General features: G+C 39.8%; 1 protein-coding gene across 1 annotated transcript in view; it reads right to left on the bottom strand.

The window, feature by feature from the left end:
- The window catches only part of DENND1A (DENN domain containing 1A), a gene marked incomplete at its 3' end in the record, with an annotated part of 1,241,355 nt that overhangs the window by 703,440 nt on the left and 513,144 nt on the right, over nt 1-24,771 (bottom strand). The window contains exon 9 of the mRNA XM_089664905.1: nt 11,443-11,553. Coding sequence (XP_089521031.1) covers nt 11,443-11,553 — 111 coding nt within the window. The remainder of the gene's footprint in view (nt 1-11,442; nt 11,554-24,771) is intronic.

Genomic DNA, 24,771 nt, shown 5'->3' with positions numbered 1-24,771 from the left:
GCTAAGCCTCGTTTGGGAACCTATAATACTACAGACTTCAGACTGAGGGCTCACACTAAATACCTGACCCCTTTACAGCCAGATTCCCCTCTATTGCTCTGGAACTGTTTCCAGCCATGCTAACTACAGTAAAACCTTGGATTGCGAGCAACTTGGTATGCAAATGTTTTGCAAGACGAGCACAAATTGCTTATAAATTTTAACTTGATAAACGAACGAGGGCTTGCAATAGGAGTAGTATGTACATCTGATGGATCTGCATCGCGAGCAACAGCAAGAGGTTATGGAGGAGATCTCGTCTGAAGAGGAGGATAAAAAGGCAGAGGAATCCTCACTTAAAATGAGATTAGTGAGATGTGCAAAATGTGGGAAACCGTGCAAAATTGTGTAAAAAAGCACCACCCGAATAAGGCTGTAGCAGTGCGAACGATAAATCTGTTTAACGACAATGCAATTGTCACATTTCCCCCAAATCCTCAAAAAGGAGGCAAAAGCAAGTTGCATTGAATAGGTTCCTTGTTAAAGTCGACAAAAAGAAGATTCCAGTGAGCCAACAGATAGCAGTGACCCGTTAGTGATAGACATCCTACAGAATAACCTTCCTCCTCTCCTCTCTTGTTTCCCTAACACCAGCCACATATATCTTTTCAAGGGTAAAGTGTTAGATAGTCTGGCTGAAAAAAAGACAAAAGTCCATCCAGTTTACCCATTTTAAAAAAACACAGTTGATCCAGAGGAAGGCAAAAAAACCCCCACCAAAGCATGATCCAATTTGCTCCTACAAGGGAAAAAAATTCCTTCCTGAAAGCCCCAAAAGGCAAACGGATATTCCCTGGATCAACTGTACCTATAAATGTTAGTAACCAGTTATATTCTGTGCATCCAAGAAAGAATCCAGGCATTTTTTAAAGCAATTCACTGAGTTGACCAGTCTATTCCACATTTTCACAGCTCTCACTGTGAAGAAACCTTTCCGTGTTTGGAGATTAAATTTCTTTTCTTCTTTTCTTCCCCCCCTTGTCCTCTGTGATGACCTCAGGGTGAATAACTCTACACTGAATTCACTATATGAACCACTGATGTATTTATACATGATGCCCATATCCCCCCTTAATCTCCTCTTCTCAAGAGAGAATAAATTCAGTTCCTCTAATCTTTCCTCATAGCTGATCTCCTCCATGTCTCGTATCAGTTTAGTTGCCCTTCTCTGTACTTTCTCCAGTTCCCCAAAATAATTTTTGTGAATTGGTGCCTAAAATTAAACTGCATATTCCAGATGAGGTGTTACTAATGATTTGTATCGGGGTAAAATGATATCACTCTCTCTGGAGTCTATAGCTCTTCTAATACAAGAGAGGATTTTGCTCGCTTTAGAAGCTACAGCTTGGCATTGCATGTCATTATTAAGGTTATAATCTACCAGACCTCCCAGATCCTTCTCCACCATTGATCCCCCCAGTTGTACACACCCTAGTATGTATGATGCATGCATATTCTTAGCCCCCAAGTGCATCACCTTACATTTATCAACATTAAACCTCTTTTGCCACATAGTTTCCCAGTTAAACAGTGCATTGAGGTCGGCTTGTAAGTTGAAGACATCCTGTAAGGACATTATTCCACTGCACAGCTTGGTATCATCTGCAAAGACTGAAATGGGATTTTTAATCTCAGACCCTATATCGTTTATAAATATATTAAAAAGTAAGAGTTCCAACACTGAACCTTAGGATACACCACTAACAACCCTAGACCATTCAGAGTATGAATTATTAACCACTACTCTTTGAATACAATCTTTTAGCCAGTTTTCAATCCATTAACATACAGATTTTTCCAAGTCCATAGACTTTACCTTACACATTAGCCATGTGTGGGGAACAATGTCAAATGCTTTTGCAATATCCAATTTGTTAATTTGTTTTATTTTTTACGTTATACTGAACAGTATTTTGTATTACTGTAAATTTTTTAATGTATAAATGGTTGTTGAACAAATCACCTGAGTTTCCATTATTTCTTATGGTGGAATTTGCTTTGCTATATGAGTGCTTTGGATTACAAGCATGTTTCCTGAACAAATTATGCTCGCAATCCAAGGTTTTACTGTATATCTATATACCCTGCATGAAGAAGTAAGAAGCTCCAGTCCAGCTGCCCGGAGGGCTATGACTACAGGGTCTCGCTCTTACTTTTGATAGAAGTATCTTGAACTGATGCGATAATACTATCCATCCTCTCCAGATGAATGTTATGTTGGCTTTGGGCAAATGACGTTGACCAATTTCTCTAAAGGGCAACACTTAAGGGAATTGCTTGGGTTCACGCATGCTGGAACCTTTGTTCCCACGAACCCTGGAGGCTCCTGGCTAATATTTATTGTACCAATGAGCACCAAGTAACCTTCTTCCAAAAGGTGGGTGATCTCTTACAGGCATTTCAAACAGGGGGGAGATTTCACTGTCCCTCTAAATCCACTAATGGACTCATCTTCTGGCGCTACTACATTGCCCTATAGAGCTTTACTAAAAATAAAATGAATGCGCTGTACACTGATAATATCCTGACACAATAAATAAAAATTTACCACAAACTCATGTACACATGTGTACAAAAATCAACATATAAAGTGCTATAAATCAATGTCCGTAACATGAAAATACACAATAAGTCCCAAATCCAATGTGAAGGAAGGAAAAGTGCTGCGTGCTGAATATAACCTCCAACAAGGTGCTTTGGTGTTCGCAAGTGCTTGCCACACCAAACAGATCAGCCAATTACCAGACCAATTTGATCTCAAATCAAGAGATCAAACAAGCAGATGGTATCCCGATTCCACACTGACACCCGTGCTATCAATGTCAAAGGAGATGAATGGACAGCTGCGGGCTCACCCGAATGGATTCCTCACACTAAACCACTCTCCATACTGTTGTCACCGTATCCCCGGCCCTATGTATATCTACACCTGATACTCTTTCACTGACAGAGTGTCAGGTGTAGATATGTCACTGTGACAGAGTATTTCGGTCTGTTGGTGGAGCAGAGGTGTAAAGTAAGTAACAATGCCTGTTACAGCACCCCTCAGACATAATCAGAACTTAATCCTTGTAGTGCAAGGGCCCCAAACCAAGGGTCATTTATTTCCAATTTCATTTTATTTATTCCCAGTACAGACCCCCGATATTTATATAATTACATTTTCACTGCTGTAATAAAAATATATGTGAGGGTGACTCCAAAGCATTAAAATGCTTTATGCTGACAAAAATCTATGACATGGACATTTTCAGTACATTTGCTGATCCCATACTTTAGTACTTGGGTTGCATTGTATTTATATAATGCCGCTAGTCAAGTAGCCAAGTGTAATGTGTGGATGATGTGTTGCTAAGGTAAAGGAAAGAAATTAAAGCGCATTCTCACTTTGCTGATGAAACCAAATCTTCACCGGAACAACAGCACTTCCAGACAGGTTGTTTGATAAGATGGGAGCTTAATGCCACTTAGGTTCCATCAAGCCTCTGACAGATAAAAGATGCTGAAAACCCAAAAGTGCTATTTCCTTTAAAATGGCAGCACATCAATACCAAAAAACCCAGCTTTATTCTGTTCAAAGTTCAGAGCTCTGCATTTCAAGATCTACCAGTCGATAAGATCGTGCGTTTCCATCTCAGGAGAAGAGTGATTTCTTATTCTTTGAGCTGTTAATGTGTATTGACTGATTTTCTTTTTGGACAGTAGAACTGAGGCTGATTAAGTAAAACATGTTTTCTGATGAAGTATTAAATACACAATAAGGCTTTATAAAATGTAATCTCCATCTCCAGTCATGTTTTGGCAGCTTCACTTCTATTTTTCATGTTCAGGGGGTCATGAACAGCCATCTCATAACTCACCATTTCAAAATTTGAAGTGTGTGGTACTACAAAACTTCTTACATCTATAGACTGCATGACAGTAAAGCAGAACATAATTTGCTGCCACATTAAAACTTAAGGCTGTCATAGACAACTCAATTACTGATTTTGACCATAGCTTGTTGAAAAATCTTGCTGTGAGTGGGCCTGATCTCTTTTGTCAGCCATGCTGCTATGGGGAGAGTGATACTACTGTACCACTAGCAGGAGAGGACTGTGGTGGTTTTCAACACTCATGCCATTTGTTCAAGGAATGACAGAAATCCCCAATAATCATCATCTATCTATGGCTACAAATCTCAACAGGCATATATATGAAATGTAATCCAAACACTAAATCATCCAAGCTGCAGCATAGGAGGCTACAATTTATGGTGTGTGTATAAAAGGGCTACTTGGCCACCAACATTTTGTGAGTGCTTTGGGGGGATTTAAAGTTCCAATGACTGCTAAATGATGAGAAAGCGGGGGGAGGGTTGGGAGTTTTACAATGCCACTGACTGCTAAAATTTGCTTTTGTTTTTTTTTTTAGGGGGTGGGGGGCGTAATGGGTTTATGTTGCCATTGATGAGTTTGGAGAGTTTTAAAATGTCTGTGACCACCAATGCATGTGGGATTGTTTTAGGATGGCTTAAAGCGTGGCAATCACAGCACAAGACGTGGCATATGTTTGGGTATCATTATCCTTCATCGGCATCCCAAATGCAATGTGATTCTTCTACAACTGTCACATGGCAATCACTGCAAACTGCACTTTTAACTATCACATGAAGGTTGTTGCCAAAAAAAAAGCAGAAGCTTCTTGAGCAACAAATGTGAAAATCGCATAGAGCAAACATTCCATTCCATCTACGTGATAATGTGAATGGGGCCTAAAAGTAGAACTGTAGTAGACTTTGGACATTCAGATAGATATGTATTCTTAATGTAGAATTCCTGTCTAATACTAACCATGTTTAAAAATGTCCCCTCCCTCCTCCTGCTACCTATGCTAACTAATCTTGGTAAAAATTGTGTGTGATTACCTATTTTCACCCCACTCTGGCTTGGTAACATGATCCCCTGTCTCAGTGAGCAGCAACTGCAGGCGAGATGAGAGAACGGTCAACAACGGCTGGGAGATCTTGAAACTGTGACATCGCCCAGAGGCTTTCATGCTTTGGCCACTCTTGGGCTCCCTCCTCTTCCCTGCAGCAGCTGCTGACTCATACAGGAGAGCCGGATTATGTGACCAGACTGGAGCAGGCTAAAAATAGGTGTGCATACACTTTTCTTTTTTACAATGGTCAATGTTAGTCAACATAGGAAGTAAAAAGGGGAAGGGACATTTTTAAGTCTAGTTATTGTTCAGCAGGAATCCTACTTTAATAAGCAGTACACAAACTTTAAAAGAAGTCCTCATTGACCTCTGTAGCTTCAGCTGCTATGCAGCACTTTATTCTCAAAGTTTGGAGCTGAATCAGCTCAGTTTTATATTATATATATTTAGCTATGTAGCTCCTACTACCCCCAGAGGTGACTTGACAAACTGACAGTTTTCTATCCTGTGATGTAAACACAGCATAGGTGCACAGGGAGAGGAGAGAGAGAGAGACAAAAATGATAAAACCCAATGACTACATCCTTCTGTTGTGAATTTTGAAGGATTTTCCACAAAATCGATTGCTATAGCAGTCCGTAAGGGCTTAATATAAAGTTTATTTACTGCTTCTGAAAATGTAAATATTTCGATGTCCATAGCCTGGCCACAATAATGCTTTAAACTTACTATCTAAAACAAACTAGTATTTTTAATTTACCTGCAAACTCCTTTTCGTGGTATGCATTACGGAGTTCATATTAATGACTACTTGGGTTATGCTGCCACCTTCAAGTGAATGGCCAAAAAAGGCAGAAATCCCTACCCAGGCATAATCCCTCCCAGCTGAGCTATGTCACAGTTTTGTAGCAAGCAATGAGGAACATACAACAGGAAAAGGATCTCTGTATCCTGTGATGTACTCTAAGAAAAGGATTGTCCAGGTAAATCAAAATTCCTAATTTATTAGTTGTACATCACAGGACATATTCACAGTTCATATTCATGACTATGTGAGAAGTCCCAAAGCAACATATATTGAGCAATAGAGCAAGGTGGCCAAAAAAGCCCAAAACCTAAAAACATCAAGGGGGGACTCAAACATAAAGCTTCCTGCAAGAACATTCAGCCAAAATTAGTGTCCACAGAGGAGTGAATATCTAACTGGTAGAACTTGGTAAACATGTAAAGAAAAGAACAAGCAGAAGTCTTACAAATTTGAATAACCCGAGGAATTGGCTGACAAATCCACCTAGAAAGAGGGGATCAAGAAACAGCCTACCCTTGCTAAGGATCCTTAGGCAGAACAAACGGAATCAGACTGTTGAAACAAAGAAGTAGACTTCAGATAGACTCAAACAGTTCAAACAACATCCAAAGAGTTAAGTACCTTCTCCTTATGATTAGGACAGCCCTGAAAAAGGTGGAATGAAGTAACCACCTGGGGTAGGACAGAGAAACGAAACCTTAACATCTTTTCCGGATAAAAAACTAAATAAGTTCTCTGTAAGAAAGAACAACTAACTCAGAGAGCCAGAATTAATGCACATAATGTGCAATATGGAAATCTCTTGAAGATGTTTAAAAGGAGAAGTCTTCAAAACAGACAAGACCAAATTAAAGTCCCAAGGAGACAAAGGGGGCCCTTACCGGAAGAACAATGCATGTGGCACCCTACACAAAAGATTTTACTAGGGAATGAGACGGGACAGCTCTCTGAAAATGCCTCCCTTGACACATACGAAAAGGAGGATTGTGCCCCTGAGACAGTGGATCAGGGCAGGGCAGAAGACAGAATGGTGCTAAATCTAGTATCCCTCAGGGTCTATGGATTTCAGTGCGGTTCAACAGTGTTATACTAGGAGCTCAAAAACAAGTGCAAACAAGGTCACCTGATACCCTGTACCATGGAAATTGCTGTCCACAGGATTTAGGGCCACCCAGCAGACATTATTCCCTACATGTTTTTAAGAGATTAAAATGGTATTACACTATGGGATCTGTCCTTTCTTCTTTACATGTGGAGTTTAAGCTGGGAAGAGATTCGTTTTTATAGTGTCATCTATGGAGGTGCCTGTATGAGCTCTTTACTGCCATCTGGAGATTTTTTTTATGGAATCATTTTGTTTGATTGACCTATATTAGTTTATAGGTCCATGCTATGAGGTAAGCGGCCATCCTTATCCATTAGGTGAAGGTGCACAGATTTTACGGTCGAGCAGATTCTATATCAAACACATTTAATCTAGCACAATAATTGATTGAACTGTCACAATTATAAGGACTTTTATTGTATATTTTTGATATGTTTATATGTACATGAATATTGCGTTTATGAGCTAGCACAACACTGTTTTTCAGATTAGACATTACAGGCTATCACCACTCCAGTATGGGTAGAGGTATAGTTCCTCTTTGCTAATTTGATGCAACTACCAATTCAAATGAATCCCTACTCCTTCACCCCATCAGAGGCGTTAAGAACAGGCAACAGGTTTCTGTAAGCACATATATCACCTAAGAATGGAGGCTTAGCTGAGTGGGGTCATGCTTGGGCAAGGATTTGTGCCCTTTTGGCCAGTGTCCATTCACCTTAAGGTGGCAGCATAACCCAAGTAGTCATGAATATGAACTCTTCAATGTCCTGCAATGTATGATTAAGAAATGTCTATTGCCCACACCATCCAACCGGCTTCTTCCTTTCATCAGCTAACCTACCCTAATTAAGAAAATAAGGGTCTAAATGGTTGCCTGTTACTATCATAAGGCCCATTGTGTATATTACAGCTGTGTAATCTCTTATACGCTCTTTATTTGTATGCGTACATGAAGCTGGCAATAGGCAGACATGAATTCAAGAAAACGCAGGCATGCTATTTAATGGTACGATCCTAGCTTAACATTTCTATCGCTAAATCCTCTAACGTCACACACAATTTTGATTCCCTCAAAAGGATAGATGCAGTTTTTGTAAATCCTCCTAGATTGTAAGCTCCAAGGAGCAGGGCCCTCCTAAGCCTCTTGTATTGAACTGTATTGTTGCTGTATTGTCTCCCGTTATATTGTAAAGCGCTGAGCAAACTGTTGGCGCCATATAAATCTTGAATAATAATAATAACAACTGTTTGGCAGGACTATGCTCCTAAAACTATCCAACCTCTATAAACCTATAAAACAAACAAGCAGAAAAAGTCACGCGATAGTTTGAGTAGTCATGCTCTTGCCTAGTCATCGGTGATGCCACTCCTGCACAATTGGAGTGCCTAAAATGTAACTAAAATTTGTAACTGCACAGTGCAGAAGTGCATTCTTGTGAGACTTCCTTGGCTTTCCCAGGTTTCTATGGAAAAACTGGCTGATGTTGCAATCACCTAGGCAAGAGGGCTGGAAGTTGGGATTTGAGGTATCTTTTTTTTTCTAAGGTTTTAGAAGTGTCAGATCCCATAACTAGTATTTCCAACAATGTAGTTAACACAAGCAATTTAGTTTTTTCACAGCTTTGGGTATTAAAGATTTTAATTTACAGTCACTAAAGTAAAGCACTGGAAACATCAGGAAATGCTCCCTTGTCAATGTAGTCTTTGTGTGACAAATCCACTTTAATAACAAACAATAAAACAAATAACAAGCAATTTAACATTAAAATAAAACAAATACTAAAACACCCAGAGACAGCAGTGGACCATAAAACATAAAGGTGGTCAGAGTGGCAGCTTGAGATCTAAGCTGTCTGGGGGCCAAGAACAAGTGTTAGCTTTATGAGAGTTTATGTGAGGGGTTACTATAAATTCAATTTAAACTGTAGATATGTTTTGTTTAATGCAAAATACTTGGTGTTTTAGGATTGCTTTATATATTAACACAGCTCAGCTAAAGTGCTTGTCATGAAAATGAAAATTGAGAAATGGTCCTGAGCGCTTATTAAATATTACAAGCCTTTTAGCAGCTGATAATGCAGAAAAATTATGAACTGGGAGAAAGCAGCTATAGCACTGCTTATAACCTATAAATGTTTTAATCCAAAGTAAATGGTGAGTTGGACATACAATTGTGCTTGTACTCCACCCAGTCAAAATAGTTGTCAAATGCTAAGGAACAGCTAGCACCATATAGGAATTGTCATTCTCAACTTTTGCTGAGCAAAAAACAACCGTCCTCTGGGTGATCAAGGTACATTGCAGGGATTGTAGCAAACTTTCTTACAGATCCCAAACTGTTTCTGCTCTGAAGCAAAAGCGATTTGTTGTGTGCAGCGTGAAGCTGATTGGAAGCAACCTTTTTTTTTTGTTATTCAGCCAATGCACTTGCAGTGTTCTAATGAGTGTGTTGTAAGGCAGTATATGAATCCCAAGAAGTAATTAACACTTTGGGAGTATCTCACTTAAAATTATTATTATTATTATTATACAGTATTTATAAAGCGCCAATAGTTCGCTCAGCGCTGTACATTACAAAGGGAGACAGAACATGTGACAGAACAATACCAATACAATGCAAAACATGAGGGGATCAAGGGCCCTGCTCTTTCGAGCTTACAATCTAGGAGGGAGGGGGTGGTGGCACAGGAGGAGATAGCTGTGGGGGATGGAGTGGTAGGAAGAGTGGAGGAGGGAGGCAAGTTAGCAGGGGGTGGGGTAGGCTTCCCTGAAGAGATGGGTTTTCAGGGTGCGCCTAAAGGAGAGGAGAGTAGGTGATAATCTGATGGGTTGGGGCAGGGAGTTCCAGAGGATGGGTGACACCCTGGAGAAGTCCTGGAGGCGGGCATGGGAGGAGGAGACCAGGGAACTAGAGAGAAGGAGGTCTTGTGAGGAGCGGAGTGTGCGTGCTGGGCGGTACTTGGATATTAGGTCAGTGATGTAGTTCGGGGCAGTATGGTGGACAGCTTTGTACGTCAGCGTTAGGATTTTGAATTTGATCCGTTGCGCAATCGGAAGCCAGTGGAGGGATTGGCAGAGGGGGGTGGCGGAGACAGAGCGGTTGGAAAGGTGAATGAGTCTAGCAGCCGTGTTCAGGATGGACTGAAGAGGGGATAGCCAGCGGCGAGGCAGGCCAGTGAGGAGGGAGTTGCGGTAGTCGAGTCGTGATATGATGAGGGAGTGGATGAGCTGTTTAGTGGTTTCTGGGGTTAGGAACGTGCGGATTTTGGCGATGTTGCGGAGGTGGAGTCTGCACGAGTTTGTTAAAGATTGGACTTGGGGCTGGAAGGATAGGTTGGAGTCCAGAATGACACCCAGTACTCTGGCCTGCAGGGCGGGTTTGATGGTAGCGTTGTTGGATGTGACGGAGAAATCAATGGGGGGTGGTGTCCGGGCTGGGGGGAAGACAAGAAACTCGGTTTTGGAGAGGTTCAATTTAAGGAAGTGGAGCGACATCCAGTCTGATATGTCGCTCAGTAGGTGTGTGATTCGGGCTGAGACCAAGGGGGTGAGGTGGGGGGTTGAGAGATAGATTTGTGTGTCGTCGGCATAGAGGTGGTAGTTGAAGCCGTGAGAGTGTATGAGTTGGCCAAGGGAGGAGGTATAGATGGAGAAGAGAAGGGGCCCGAGGACAGAGCCTTGAGGGACCCCAACAGAGAGGGGGAGTGAGGGGGAGGTGGTAGCATTATAGGTAACGCTGAAAGAGCGTTGTGACAGGTAGGATGAGATCCAGGAGAGAGCAGAATCTCTGAGGCCGAGGGAGTGTAGTTTTTTGAGGAGGAGGGGGTGGTCGACTGTGTCGAAGGCCGCAGAGAGGTCAAGGAGTAGGAGCACTGAATAGTGTCCATTAGCTTTGGCGGTTAGCAGGTCGTTGGAGAGTTTGAGTAAGGCAGTTTCGGTGGAGTGTAGGGGACGGAAGCCGGACTGTAGGGGATCGAGGAGGTGGTTGTCGTTGAGGTGAGAGCATAGGCGGGTGTAGACTAGGCGCTCGAGGAGTTTAGATGTAAAATAATGTTTTTGTTGCAGAGCATGCCTACCATGTGACTTGTATCTTAGTGCAGCCTTCTGGGAAAATCAGTGAGAAAATCACACAAGCAGGAATTTTTAGTTGCCTTTTTTTGTTTTTTTAAAACCAAGAAAGTTGAGTTACTTCTTAAACCAATGCAGTTACTGAAGGATGATTTGACTCAAAATTGCTTTCTGCATACTGTCTGCTGAAATATCCAATGGTAAAATCCTATGACAACATTCTTTGCCATTAAATAACTTAATTTAAACCAGATATGTTTTATAGAATATTTATAGAAAATCCTGTAAGTATTTCTTTGCTGTTCACAGGTATGGTTGTGACAGCTAATAGATCCCCCCCCCCAAAAAAAAAACCACACAGAACTGCTCACAGATTAATATGTAGCCAGGTATCTCAGTTTTACAGTCTCTGCTATCTATAGGCATATGAGATGGTTCAATGGCACAATACTATCTCCAACCATCCCTAAGTGTTGCTTAGTAGATCACCGTTACTCACCGTGCTGAGTTTGCTGCAACAAATAAGGATCCTGCGTTCATACAGCATACTGGCATATAGGTGCAGCATATTATTCACATCTACAGCCACAAAATATTCTGTCAAATTCCTCTGTAAAAAGAAAGAAAAACAAAAATTCCTGTATTAGCACTGACAGGTACAATATTCATGTATACATTGCATTATCTATTGAATCTGTCCCAGAATTAAATAGTATTTTATGTTTATTTTAGTGCTCATATAGACAGACTTTAAAACTATGCCCAAACAATACCTGGATCACACCGTGCTCTACAAGACATACCCCTATAACAACGCTTTGTACTGCACTCAACAGAACAACCAATGGCATGTACACAAATCTCCCTGTAAGCAGCAGGTATGGGTGAATGGTACCAACTGCAGTGGGATGTAGAGTCTGAATCTCTAGCTAGGAAAAATTGCTGGCAAACTTTAAGAAATAGAAAAAAAACAGTAAATTAGTAAACCCATTAAGTTCCAACTCAATTTGATATTTTAATACAGGCAGATGTGATAGTACAGAAGGCTTTGCTACCTAGTGATAATATAAGATATTTCTATAACTCCACAGATAAGTGGTAAGGCGACTTAAAGTAGAGCTCCACCCAAAAGGGAAAGTTACGCTTTAAGGACTGCTCCCTCATTCCCCATTAAGGATTGGCACCTTTAGGAGTGGGGGGGAGCGGGCACCCAAATTTGACAGGTACCTGCTCTGACTTCCAGTCTGATCACCTAGGCAATCGGAAGCGGAAGGTGTCCTTCCTTCCTCCCTCGCTGTAGTCTTTTGGGACACATGACAGGTCCCAGAAGACTACAGAACCATTCATGAAGCGCAGCTCTACTTGCGCATGCACAGTGGGTACCCGGCTGTGATGCCGCAAGCTATTACAGCCGGGTGCCCACACTGAAGATGGCGGCCTCCTGGAATACAGGACGGCGACGGACGGTGAAACGGGCTGCAGGGGACACACTGCAAGACCGAGGGACAGGTAAGTGGCTGTATTTTAAAAGCTAGCAGCTACAGTTTTTGTAGCTGCTGACCTTTATTTTTTGACAGGTGAGTGGAACTCCACTTCAAATAGAATATATCTTACTACTAATGTTAGGAATACTCAAAGCTTATTTTTCAGGCCACTATTGAATATACAACCAAGCTCTTGTGATTGGGTTTTTTTGTCACGCTGCAATCCCAATATTTTTAGGCATATTGTTACTTTTAAAATAGGTTGAGGTTTTCTATTGAGAATGATTTCTATGGGTCAAAAAGAGAATTCTTCCACCTCCGTCCAGAAAAACATTATAAAGAGACAGCTTGAACCTTTTAAACAAAATATGTTATTTTTCAGCAAAGCCAATTCACAGCTAGGTGAAAGCAAACTTTACATTTCATACAGGCTATATGTCTAACTCTTACAATGAAAATGTCAGGCATTCTATCAAGCTCCTCAATGTGACAATACATACATATGTATTTTATGATGAATATCCATATGAAAGATGCTTGTGATGATTCAGTGCACAATATATATTTATACCACAAAAAGGTGTCCATGTACAGATGAGACCAGCAAGGCAAAGGCGAAGGCAATTCAAACTTTTAATAGATTTGGTCATGAACTGAGAAAGCAACATCTGTCTAGATATACAATTTCTAAGCAGAGATTTTGGAATGAACAAGCTTAAACAGAAAAAGTCATATAACTACTGAATTAAAGCACCATATCACCCAACCTTAATTTCCAACATTTCTGCTGATAGCTAATAGTATCAAAATTTGTCAGTCCCCACAACAGCCTGAATGTCATCAACTTGAGGTTTAAGGCAGAACTAAAGTTTGTTTTCTTTTTAAATGCAAACTCTCTGAAATTAAGTTAAAATAACCAGAATCTGGTTATCAGCATTGGAGGGAATGAAGATGGTGCTACCATCTGAGGGAAGTAATGTATCATTCTTTTCCAGGAGCCTGGGATCTAATAGGGTATTTGAATCCCTACTTTAATTCTCTCTCTGATTTTTTTTTTTTTTTTTTTATAAGATACTTGTTTTTAAAAATGTAGCTTCAGTAGGCCAATCACATCAATGCATTGTAGGCATGTTACAATGCACACACAAAAGTGTGAATCCAGCCTTAAAGAGTAACTCCACTCTCAGTGATCTATGTACATCGCAGGGATTAACAAACTTTGTAGCAAAGTTCTACCCATTTCTGTTCTTGCAGTGGTTGCAGACCTCTTAAATCCAAAGTGCCTAGTGTGGTTCTTATCTGTTCTCTTTTTCCTCTATTTTGCACGAGTCACTTCTGAAAGGTTATGTCAATACCATAAAAAAAAAATGGATTGCCTTGCCCCACCTCCAGCACATAGAAGGTTATTGACAGCTGCAGCTGTGCATATTTCCCTATGAGACTGTGTAGGGGTTGTGTTTCCATTCCCTCCACTCGGGTCTCAAATTAAACTCTCTTTCCTCTCTGTGCTATTAAGTGTGTGATATCAGATCCCACCTCCTGCCCCTGGAAGCTTAGAAATGCTGTGTAAACTGTGTACTTTAGGAAGTTGTAAAGGAGAGAGGGGATGCAGATAAACTAGTACAACTTATGTAGGCGGATTGGTTTAATCTCTGTGTATCACCTAATATTAGTCACTTCACTGGGTATGTGAAGGTTTACAATCACTTTACGAAAAAATTGTATTTTCTACCATGTCCTTGGAATACTGATTCCTGATTGGGATTGTCTTTGTTCAATTTAATCAACTGATGTACTTGAAGGGATTGATTTACTAAAGGTAATAGACTGTGCACTTAGTATTTATAGGGATAACTCCTCCCATATTCCTGGACTGGTGACAACTGTAACACGTCCTACTTAGAATATCAACATTAAATATTCAAATCAGATGTAAATACATTGTAAAAGCAATGTATTTCAATAGCAGCCGTTGAGTGCGTTATACAGATATGTGCTGCCATGCACTGAAAAAAAGTTGAAAAGGCCTTGCGCTTACACGCAGCACAATGCGTGTAAGCGCATCTAAACGCACTGCAACTCGCATACACGCAAGAGTCAAAACAGCGCATTTAAGTTTCCTTTACAAATAAAGCTTAGTAAAGTTAAAAAAAGGAGTTTTGACTATAAATTTCTTCTCTTGGAATAATGCACAGGACTTAGACCGTGGGCTATATGCTACCTGTAGAAAACTGTAGAAGCTACAGCATATTCACAAAACCTAGCCCACTCCATGAGACTCCAGGGGGGGGGGTTTTAAGCAAGCGATTAAGAGTGATTTATACACAGAGAGGAGAGAACTCTGTCCAGTACTATATTTAAAGATAAGAAATTCATAGGCAAGTCATTATTCCTATTTTCTTAATCGCATAGTACTGACCACAGAAGTTGTGTACTCAGACTATGGGATGTACCCAAGAAAAAAGCCGACGGGTAGGCAACAACATAGCAAACAGAACTGCCAACATGTCAAAAAGACAAACAAGCCTTAAAGAACTCAAATAAAACACTCAGCAGCTTGAAGCACAATGCATCCGAAGCTCGCATCAGTCGAGGTCTGAACATCCACCTGGTAAAATGTAGAGAAATATCCTGCACTCTCAGCTTGTCTGGAAAATGTTTCTATCTGTATGTAAAAACTTTAATTAAAATATGTTAAAAAAAAAAAATAGAGAAAATAAAAATACTTCTCTAGAGGAGAATAGGTCCATCACCTAAAGATACAAGTCCTATGCTCTCTACTGTACGATTGAGAAAAAAGGATAGTAGTGCATGCTAAAATCCAACACATGTGCAAACACACATCAATGCATGCGTTTATGTATGCTCAGCACACACACTGTGGTGTGAATGGACCCTAAACAAAAAAAAAATCAGTGCCAGGGTGGAAAAAGTTGCATTAGCCCTGAGAAGTTTGAATTGGCTTAGCATGATCAGAGGTATACCATTGTAAGAATAGGTGTTTCTTACTTGTACAATTCAAGCATTGGCAATTTAGACCACCTTATCACATTGATATTTAAATCCATGTCACTTTTCAACAGACCATTTTTGTTTGGTTTTTTAACCCCCCCGCCAAAAAAACACTTTTCAACATACCTTATGGATTAACCTCCTTCAACATTCACAACCGGCCCTTTTCTCAAGTTGTGTATATATCTCTTTGCATATCTGTCTATAGGTGTGTGTCTATATATACAGGGGTCAGACAAAATTATGGAAACACCAGATAAAAGAACGAAATTGTTACCCAACATGGTGTTGGACCGCCTATGGTATCCAAGGCAGCCTGAATTCTCCTGAGAATTGACAAATATACGTCTTGAATAGTGGATAATGGAATCTGATACCACTCTTCATGCAAAAATTGTTCTAGTTAAAGGAGAAGTACAGCCAAAGCTCTTTTCGTTCTGCACTCCTGTAACCCATTTTAAGCTGACAGCGGGCTGAATCTCGCTGTCAGCTAATGTCAATCATTATTGCTTAATGATTATTTTTACTATTTCTTTTATTTATTTTCACCCTGATGAAGTGGGTAAAGCAAGGCACCAAAACACATTGGCTGCTATACTCCATTAATATTTGAATAAACTCCATTATGTAATGTTACCTTTTGGTGTAGCACTTCAATCTGCCAGATCAGAGAACTTGCAGGGATGATACTGAATGAGATAAAAGTGCAGAGTACAGAGAACGGCACTGAATTCTGGCAGGATCAACAGGTAATTTTTTACACTTTTGCAACTTTAAAGTATAAAATAAGTTTGCTAGCAGGAAGGGAAGTAAAAGGTTTGTTTTGCAGAAGGGACACAGAACATCTCTTTTGCAATAAATGCTTCTTCTATACCTTCTAGAAATGTTCTTTTGACTGTACACTGAGTCACACATGCGCAGGTCAGTGTATAACCTCAGCATGCCTCGGGTGGGAAAATGCATGTGCAAGGGAGTTAAGCCATCAAGGGTCAGCCACTCAACATGGTCATAGTGCCAAACCAGGAAGACAACTAGGTGAATATGTCAGTGACAACAAAGGAACTACTGGACATTGTACCTCGGTACGGGAAGTAGGTGCAAGTGATTTATCTCTGTTTCAAAAATCAGATAAATCAGATAAAACACTTTCACTTGCATATTTTATAGATTAAAGGAGAACAAATAAGAGAAGTTCATTTGTAAAGTTTGCATACATACTGTACACTCTACGTAAAGGGAATAAAATAGGCAAGGGGTAACGATACTAAAAAGATATGGTTGAAGTATACTGTATGTGGCAAATCTTATCGCACCGCAAAAGTAAACATAGCAACAAGACACGCTTTGCTCATCCTGCTACAGTGCATCCAGAAAGTATTCACAGCGCTTAACTTTTGCCACATTTTGTTATGTTAAAGCCTTATTCCAAAATGGCTTAAATTCATTTTTTTTCCTCAATATTCTACAAACAATACCCCATAAGGACAACATGAAAGAAGATAGTTTTGAAATCTTTGCAATTTATTAAAAAAAAAAAAAAAAAAACACATGTGCATACAGTAAGTATTCACAGCCTTTGCCATCACACTCAAAATTGAGCTCTGGTGCATCCTGTTCCCACTGATCATCCTTGAGATGTTTCCACAACTTGATTGCAGTCCACCTGTGAGAAATTCAGTTGATTGGACATGATTAGGAAAGGCATAAACCTGTCTATATAAGATCCCACAGTTAACAGCACATGTCAGAACACAAACCAAGCCATGAAGTCCAAGGAATTCTCCATAGATCTCCGAGAAAGGATTGTATCAAGGCACAGATCTGGGGAAGGGTACAGAAACATTTCTGCAGCATTGAAAGTCCCAATTAGCACCGTGGCCTCCACCATCCGTAAATGGAAGCAGTTTGGAAACACCAGGAGTCTTCCTAGAGTGGGTTACCCGGCCAAAATGAGTGATCGTGGGAGAAGGGCCTTAACCAGGGAGGTAACCAAGCACCCAATGGCCACTCTGAAAGAGCTCCAGCATTTTTCTGTGAATCTTTCAGAAGAACAACCATCTCTGCAGCACTCCACCAATCAGGCCTGTATGGTAGAGTGGCGAGAAAGAAGCCACTCCTCAGTAAAAGGCAAATGGCAGCCCGCCTGAAGTTTGCCAAAATGCAAGGGACTCTCAGACCATGAGAAAAACACAGATTGAACTCTTCGGTTTGAATGCCAAGCATCATGTCTGGAGGAAACAAGGCACCGCTCACCTCCTGGCCAATACCATCCCTACAGTGAAGCATGGTGATGGCAGCATCATGCTGTGGGGATGTTTTTCAGTGGAAGGAACTGGGACACTAGTCAGGATCAAAGGAAAGATGAATGCAGCAATGTACAGAGACATCCTTGATGAAAACCTGTTCCAGAGTGCTCTGGACTTTAGACTGGGGCGACGGTTCATCTTTCAACAGGACAACGACCCAAAGAACACAGCCCACATAACAAAGGAGTGGCTACGGGTCAACTCTGTTGATGTCTTGAAATGGCCCAGCCAGAGCCCAGACTTGAACCTTATTGAACATCTCTGGAGAGATCTGAAAATGGCTGTGCACCGACGCTCCCCATTCAACCTGATGGAGTTTTAGAGGTACTGCAAAGAAGAATGGGAGAAATTGCCCAAAAATAGGTGTGCCAAGCTTGTAGCATCATATTCAAACCGACTTGAGGATGTAATTGGTGCTTCAATAATGTATTGAGCAAAGACTGTGAATACTTATGTACATGGGGTTTTTTTTTTAATAAATTGGAAAGATTTCAAAACAAACTTCTTTCACGTTGTCATTATAAGGTATAGTTTAGAATGTTGAGGAAAAAAAACAAATGTAACCCATTTTGGAATAAGGCTGTAACATAACAAAATGTGGCAAAAGTTAAGTGCTGTGAATACTTTCTGGATGCACTGTACATTATGGTCTCTCCCAAGCAGGGGCGGACTGACAACTCATGGGGCCCCCGGGCAATAGGAAATCATGGGGCCCCTGTGTCCTCGCCTACACTCGAACCACACCCTAAAAAGCCTATGAAAGGTACCAGGGGCATCTCATGGGGCCCCCTACTGACCCCGAGTGGCTAAATGGTCAGTCCACCTCTGTTCCCAAGTAGAAATATAGCAGCAGACGGTTGTCCCAAGCTTTTCTGTAGAACCACAACTGAGCAAGGCTGAGGACTAGGTAAAATTGAGAATACTATTTTCCAAGAGATGGTGGTGTCATGGATCCATGCTGGAATTATAATAAATATATCGATGTAAGTGGGTGTTGTTTCTATATATTTTTTAGAAATTTTTCTGTTAGATATAAAATGTATTGATCTTCATGAGCTAAATTGCAATGATCACTGTGTGCTGAAAGTTTATTGTTTCTGTGTTAGAACATAGGTTGAAAAAAGACACAAATCTATCTAGTTCAACCAATAATTATTGGTTATCCTTCTATGTTTTATTTGGGCCTAGAGAAATAGCACAGCTGTGTTATCAGTAAATAGTGGTTCTATATATACACTGTATCTACAAATGTTATTTGTTGGAGAAACTGAAACATAGGAAGTCAATGTGTCAGTGGTGTGGTTTCCTTCACCATCAAAAGGCAGTTCTGAAAACTAGCAGAAAATGTCAGACACAACAAATCAAACAACTTTGTGATGATATAGGTTTTTTTTCCTACTTTTAACAAGGTCACCAAACTAAAGTAGTTTTCTCATTTTGGTGGGCTGCATGATAGCTCAGGGGGTACTAATAAGTACTGGGTTTAACTTTCTCTGTGATACATGTATTTTGAATAACTTTCCTGTATATTCAGGGCTTTCTCTGGGTGATGGCATTATCTCACACAAACCAAAAGCATGACGGTGGGCAATGTGGCTTCTACTCAAACTGTAGAATGAGTGTATGAGTCGAAAGATAAAGTTGGTGTGTTAGTGCAGATCACGGCATATGTCCCTGCACTTAGCTTCTGCACTAGCAGAAGCTATATGTGCTACACCAAGCAATTGCGCAGCCATGTGAGCAGTTGTGAAAGCCAAACACTGGTGTTGGCACCAAATTGGTGCCTTTTTAGGACTCAGCACTGCCTGAAGATATTGAGTGGTTAATCCTGCAACCTGTGACCTGATTTGGGTTTCTGTATTCTTACTACAGACATGAATCGTCTTGCTACTTCCCTTAGACATCTGACTATCAATCTTAATCTTGGCTTAGAATCTTAACTTCGCCACCTGCTTGTTGATTCTGTAGCTCTGCTGCCTGGTCATAACTGACTTACTGATTATACCTCTGCCTGTCTGTTTCCAGACCTTAGCTTGTAGCCTGACTACAATCTTGTCTGTGCTTAGGGGGCCAGTAGATTCACAAAGATCTAGCTGTACCACAACTGGCAGTCAAGCCATTCCTTGTCCTTACATATCCTGTTATCACTTTCAGGGGTATTGGACATGAGGTGCAAGAGAAGCTTCCACATTAGATCAGTCTCCATCAGGTAGGTGAATGTGTATAAAGAACGACTTTATAAGATATTAAAGCTCTGCACGACCTGAGATAAATCTGCATGGTTTGGTGAATTTGTTAAATAGCACATACAGGACTGGTCGATCATATACAAGATGAAATATAAGAATATATTGGCAAAAGATTACTTTTAACTTAACAATAGAGATGAATCTGAACATAGCCGAATGGTGTTCTGGCTCAAAAAGGGTTACACAGGCTAAATAGTCTCAAGAGAACGGGACCTGAATACCTGCTTCTGGCAGAGCTGCGTAAAGTCTTCTATAAACACCACATTTACTGCAGACTATAAAAGAGCAAGAGCCTGATCTTAAAGAGGTGTTTCACTTGGACGTAGAACGCAGAGCGCTTGTTCCAGATAAAGGCCAAATTCCATCCTCTCTCACTTCATAGACCTAAAGAAAACTTCCAGGTGCGATGACGTTTTATGGAAGTATAAAAGAATGTAATTGAGCTTTTTGAAACATATTTATGGCTAGTGTTAAAACTTGAAAAATGCATATGCGTGCACAAATATTTTTCAATGCGCATGCATCAATATGTACAGTATGTGAAAGAGGTGAATAAGCCATTTCACATAAGTTGCATTCATTTCATCTAAGTGAAAGGATATGCTACAAGCTTTACATGTAGAAATTTACAACCCCGCATTAACTTGAATGTACTCAAAGTACAGGAAGTCATGTAGAGGTCCTTGAAGTGCTTATTCTTATCAAATGGGATTAGAGATGTGTATCATTCTCAGGTATTATTTATCTAGTGCTTTTTCACCTTTAAATCTGAAACCGACCATAAATGGATCGAAATTCAGCCAGTTCAGCAGGGACTGGCAGAATTTTCGATCCATCTATGGTTGTTCCCATCCCAGAGGAGTCGATCTGATGAACAACTACTCTTGAATGGGCTTGCTAAAACATTTTACTTCAATCAGGGGTGCAGCTAATCAGCTGCAGCACTGATCAGTGTATTCTGATAGGAGAGGATTCCTACTTTCAAAATACAATAACAGAGCGGGGAGGACTCCCCCATCCACCTCATAGCTGGTATAAACACAATCTAAGCAAAAAGATGTTTACTATTGTGCTATTGGCCATCTTTATGGCATAAATCTTTAAAGTTGGTACTATTCCTGGGAGCTTAGAATGTTACAGAGAAAGGTCATCTGAAGATTTTATGTGATACATACTTACAAAATTATGTTTATATATAAATATTTAGCTGTGTCTAAAGAAATAATGTTTTTGTAAACCATATCAATCCATCAATCATTCAGAATCTCCCATGACATGTCAGACAAATGATAGGAAAAAAATGTAGACAAGATGTAAACATTCTAAAGCCCATTGCATAAAGATATGTAAATTAAAAGGGGTATTATGAGCATTTTAGCACATATACAGTACATTGTATCTAGTGTGGATCATAAACCCACCAAACCAGAGTACAATTATTTTTAAATCTGACCCTAGGTAGATACAATTACCAGTAAATTTTTTTATATGTACTATGCACACCTACAGAAGTGTACCTGAATTTGACCCAACTCCATTGCAAAATCACTACAGACTGGGAAATGAACAAGCAACACAATGAGCAAATTTGTTGTGCTTAAAGTGATACTAAAGGTTCCATTTTTTTTTAATAACAATTATGTCATACTTACCTGTTCTGTGCACAGAGTAGGCCGATCCTCTTCTTGGAGTCCCCAGATGGTGCTCCTGGCGCCTCCCTGCTGCTGGGGGCACTCGTGATTGCTCCCGAGCTGCCTACGTGTGTCTACAAGACACATATAGCATGGCATGGCTTATGAGACAGAGGGATGAGGGACTAGCACACTTGTCAGGTTTAATTGCCAATTCTGACCTCATTAGGAAGATTCACCCTCCGTAACTGTCATGTTTACCGTTATCATAGAAAGTAAAAAGTACATCTAAAATTTTGGCTGGACATGTTGGTTAGTCCACATGAGCCCCGTACTGAGTTAGGACGCAGGCCCTTTTAGATACAGTGGCACTGTCTAGTCTTTTAAAAATGGGACCCGTATGCCTTGGTGGCAGCTTTAATGTTTCTTATTCATTTTTTTTGTCTGGACTAGATTTGGGTATGCTCTAGTCTGTTTTTTTTTCTTTCCCTTTCTACTTTTTGTGCTATGTATTTTGTTTGCATTTTTGATCTGCTGTGTAATTTTTTGCTTGAGATATTCGTATTTTGTGTACTTGTTTATGTGTTTAAAAAAAATGCTTTCAAAATAGAATCTGAATTATAAAATGTTGGGCTGTTCCTAGAACAGCAACAGAGGGGAAATCTTCTAATGGGGACACTAGTATTGGTCACCCTGGTGAAAACCAGGGATCTCCTCACTTTGGAAAGATTTCCTCTCATTTCTTGTTTTAACTATGGACAGAAAGTAAAAGGTAAACTCCCCTATGGGACACAGATGGCAAAACATGTTTTGAATTTACTTCCACTTTAACTACATAAATGAGAGAAATAACGTAGCGTGGATCAAGAAAGGACTCAGGTAAGTATTTATGGAGGTGAGGGCGATACTAGGACATCTTTTACCTTAATGCATAGAATGTATTAGGGTAAAAAATGTCCTCCCTTTAGAACCACTTTAATGTAAAGTATACCTATCTATACACTGTAGAGTGAAAATTCATGTCCTTCAAGACTTCCTAAAATGTGCATAAGAGTGGCTAGTTGAGACAAGCTTGACACCTAAACTAAACAAAACATTTTAAATAAAGCACAAATATACATTTCAATAACAGAAAATCCTAAGTGTAATTTAATTTTACAATGTGTCATTATAGGCCTTATAGCAGAAGTCTATTGCAGGGTTAGAATTGGCGTGTTCCATTTCGTCACAGCAAACTGTTCTTTGTGCACATTTGTATCATTGCATATATGTACCACTAAATATTTCCATTTTCCAATAATAAATGTAATAACCAACAGCTCTCCTTGTAAAACCAAGGGCTGGAAAATACAGACACAGTTGTATTTCGTATGATCATTTAATCACTGGGCTGCAGTGCAGAGCAGCGAGTACTGTTTATATGGTGTGTGGATTTGGCTGTTTATATTGCCTAGAGACCACTGCATTCTCTGTATATGTCAGGTTCTGTACTGGTTTGGCACAACATTAAACGTACTGATTAAAGCCTAGCTGTTTTAGGGTGAATCCTATACTAAAACAGCTTTACACTTAATGCAACAGGTCTGCAAATTCAGATCCTGAAAGCAAATAATCAACACACATGCAGAGTTATAAATCGAGGGCTTTGCAGCTAATATTTATTGACTATGCAATCTAACTCAATTTCCTTCAGGTCTGGTATTGTGTGTTAAAGATATACGGAATAATCATCTGGCCCTCCCCATCACCTATCCATATTCTAATGCATCTGAAAACAAGTTACTATAGGTGCAAGTTTTCCTCTGCAGATATGATGTGAAAAACAGATTATTTATTGGTTTTCTATAGTGGGAGATACTACTGTACAGAAAATGGCTGTTTGTAGGAATCCTAAAAAATAGAAAAATGGGAACATTAGAATTGATCAAAACTGGAGAAGCTGTTCATGGAAACCAGTCCACTTCTAGCTTTCAATTTCAAAGTGTATGCGAAGAAACTCAAGGCAGAATTTGCTCCAGTTTCAGTCTGCTCCAGTTATGTTAAGTTCCCCTCAATTTGTTTAAATCATATCCAAAAAATATTACATATTGTAGATTACCAATCCTTAAATGTGATGGCTGCATTAGTTTTCTTTATTTCCCTTGGTGAACTGTAACACACTTCCTGTCTTAAGGTGTCTGTTCCTCTGTCTATGGAGGAGCAACATAGACACCCTTGGACAGCAGCACCTTCAATCTGTGGAGAGGGTGTGACTATCAAATCAAAGCCTAACTACAGGTAACACTTTTGAAGGCAATACAGAAACAGTTCTGTTTTTTTCTCTCCTTTTGAAGTATAGTTTCAAACCATATGAATAAATGCTTATCATTGTAAGCACCGCAGTGTTAAATGGTTTGTCTCAATCTTATAATTTCCACTTTTGCTAGACAGCTTGGTCTGTTAAAGGAAGTGGAAACATTTCCATCTTACTGGCAGAATGAACCGATGAGAATAAAGGAAAAACATCATAAAAAAAAGAAAACAAATGCAGTCATCACATTCTGAAGGGTTGGTAAGCTGCAATATATATACCATTTGTTTTGGGGTTAGACACACTTTAAGTGGATAGTTTTGTTATCATAATAAAATCTGTAAACGCATGAAAATACATCATGGATATGGCATAATTAGACTGGATTCACACTTGAGCGATTTGAAGCTTGAAGCACAAAAACACTGGAGGAGGAAAAAAAATCTATTATTCTCAATAGAGATGGTTCACATCTCCACTCCAAGTCGCCTGAAGCCAAATGCCCGAAGCTCAAAGAAGTTCTCGAGCTTTTTTTTGTCGCTCAATTCAGGCAGATTTTCACGTTTTTGAGCGTTTTTAATTCCACAGAAATGAATGGAAATGCATGATTTGTGTGTTTTTGCGAGCGTTTGTGCATGATTCCCTGCTCAAATGAAAAAATGTTTTTTAAAAGTTTTAATAATATATGCATAAATAAATGTAAAATGAAACACATACACAAATTAATTAAAATAATTATACATTATTAATATCTAATAATAAATAGTAATAAACTTCTAATATATATATATATATCCCAGAAGTGAGTCCACCCCTCACAGTTTTGTAAATATTTTATTATACCTTTTCATGTAAC

Source organism: Staurois parvus, unplaced genomic scaffold (genome assembly GCF_062004578.1).
Source record: "Staurois parvus isolate SC_StPar_1 unplaced genomic scaffold, SC_StPar_1.0 ptg000002l, whole genome shotgun sequence".
Classification (NCBI taxonomy): Eukaryota; Metazoa; Chordata; class Amphibia; order Anura; family Ranidae; genus Staurois; species Staurois parvus.
This window is presented reverse-complemented; position numbering and strand designations above follow the sequence as displayed.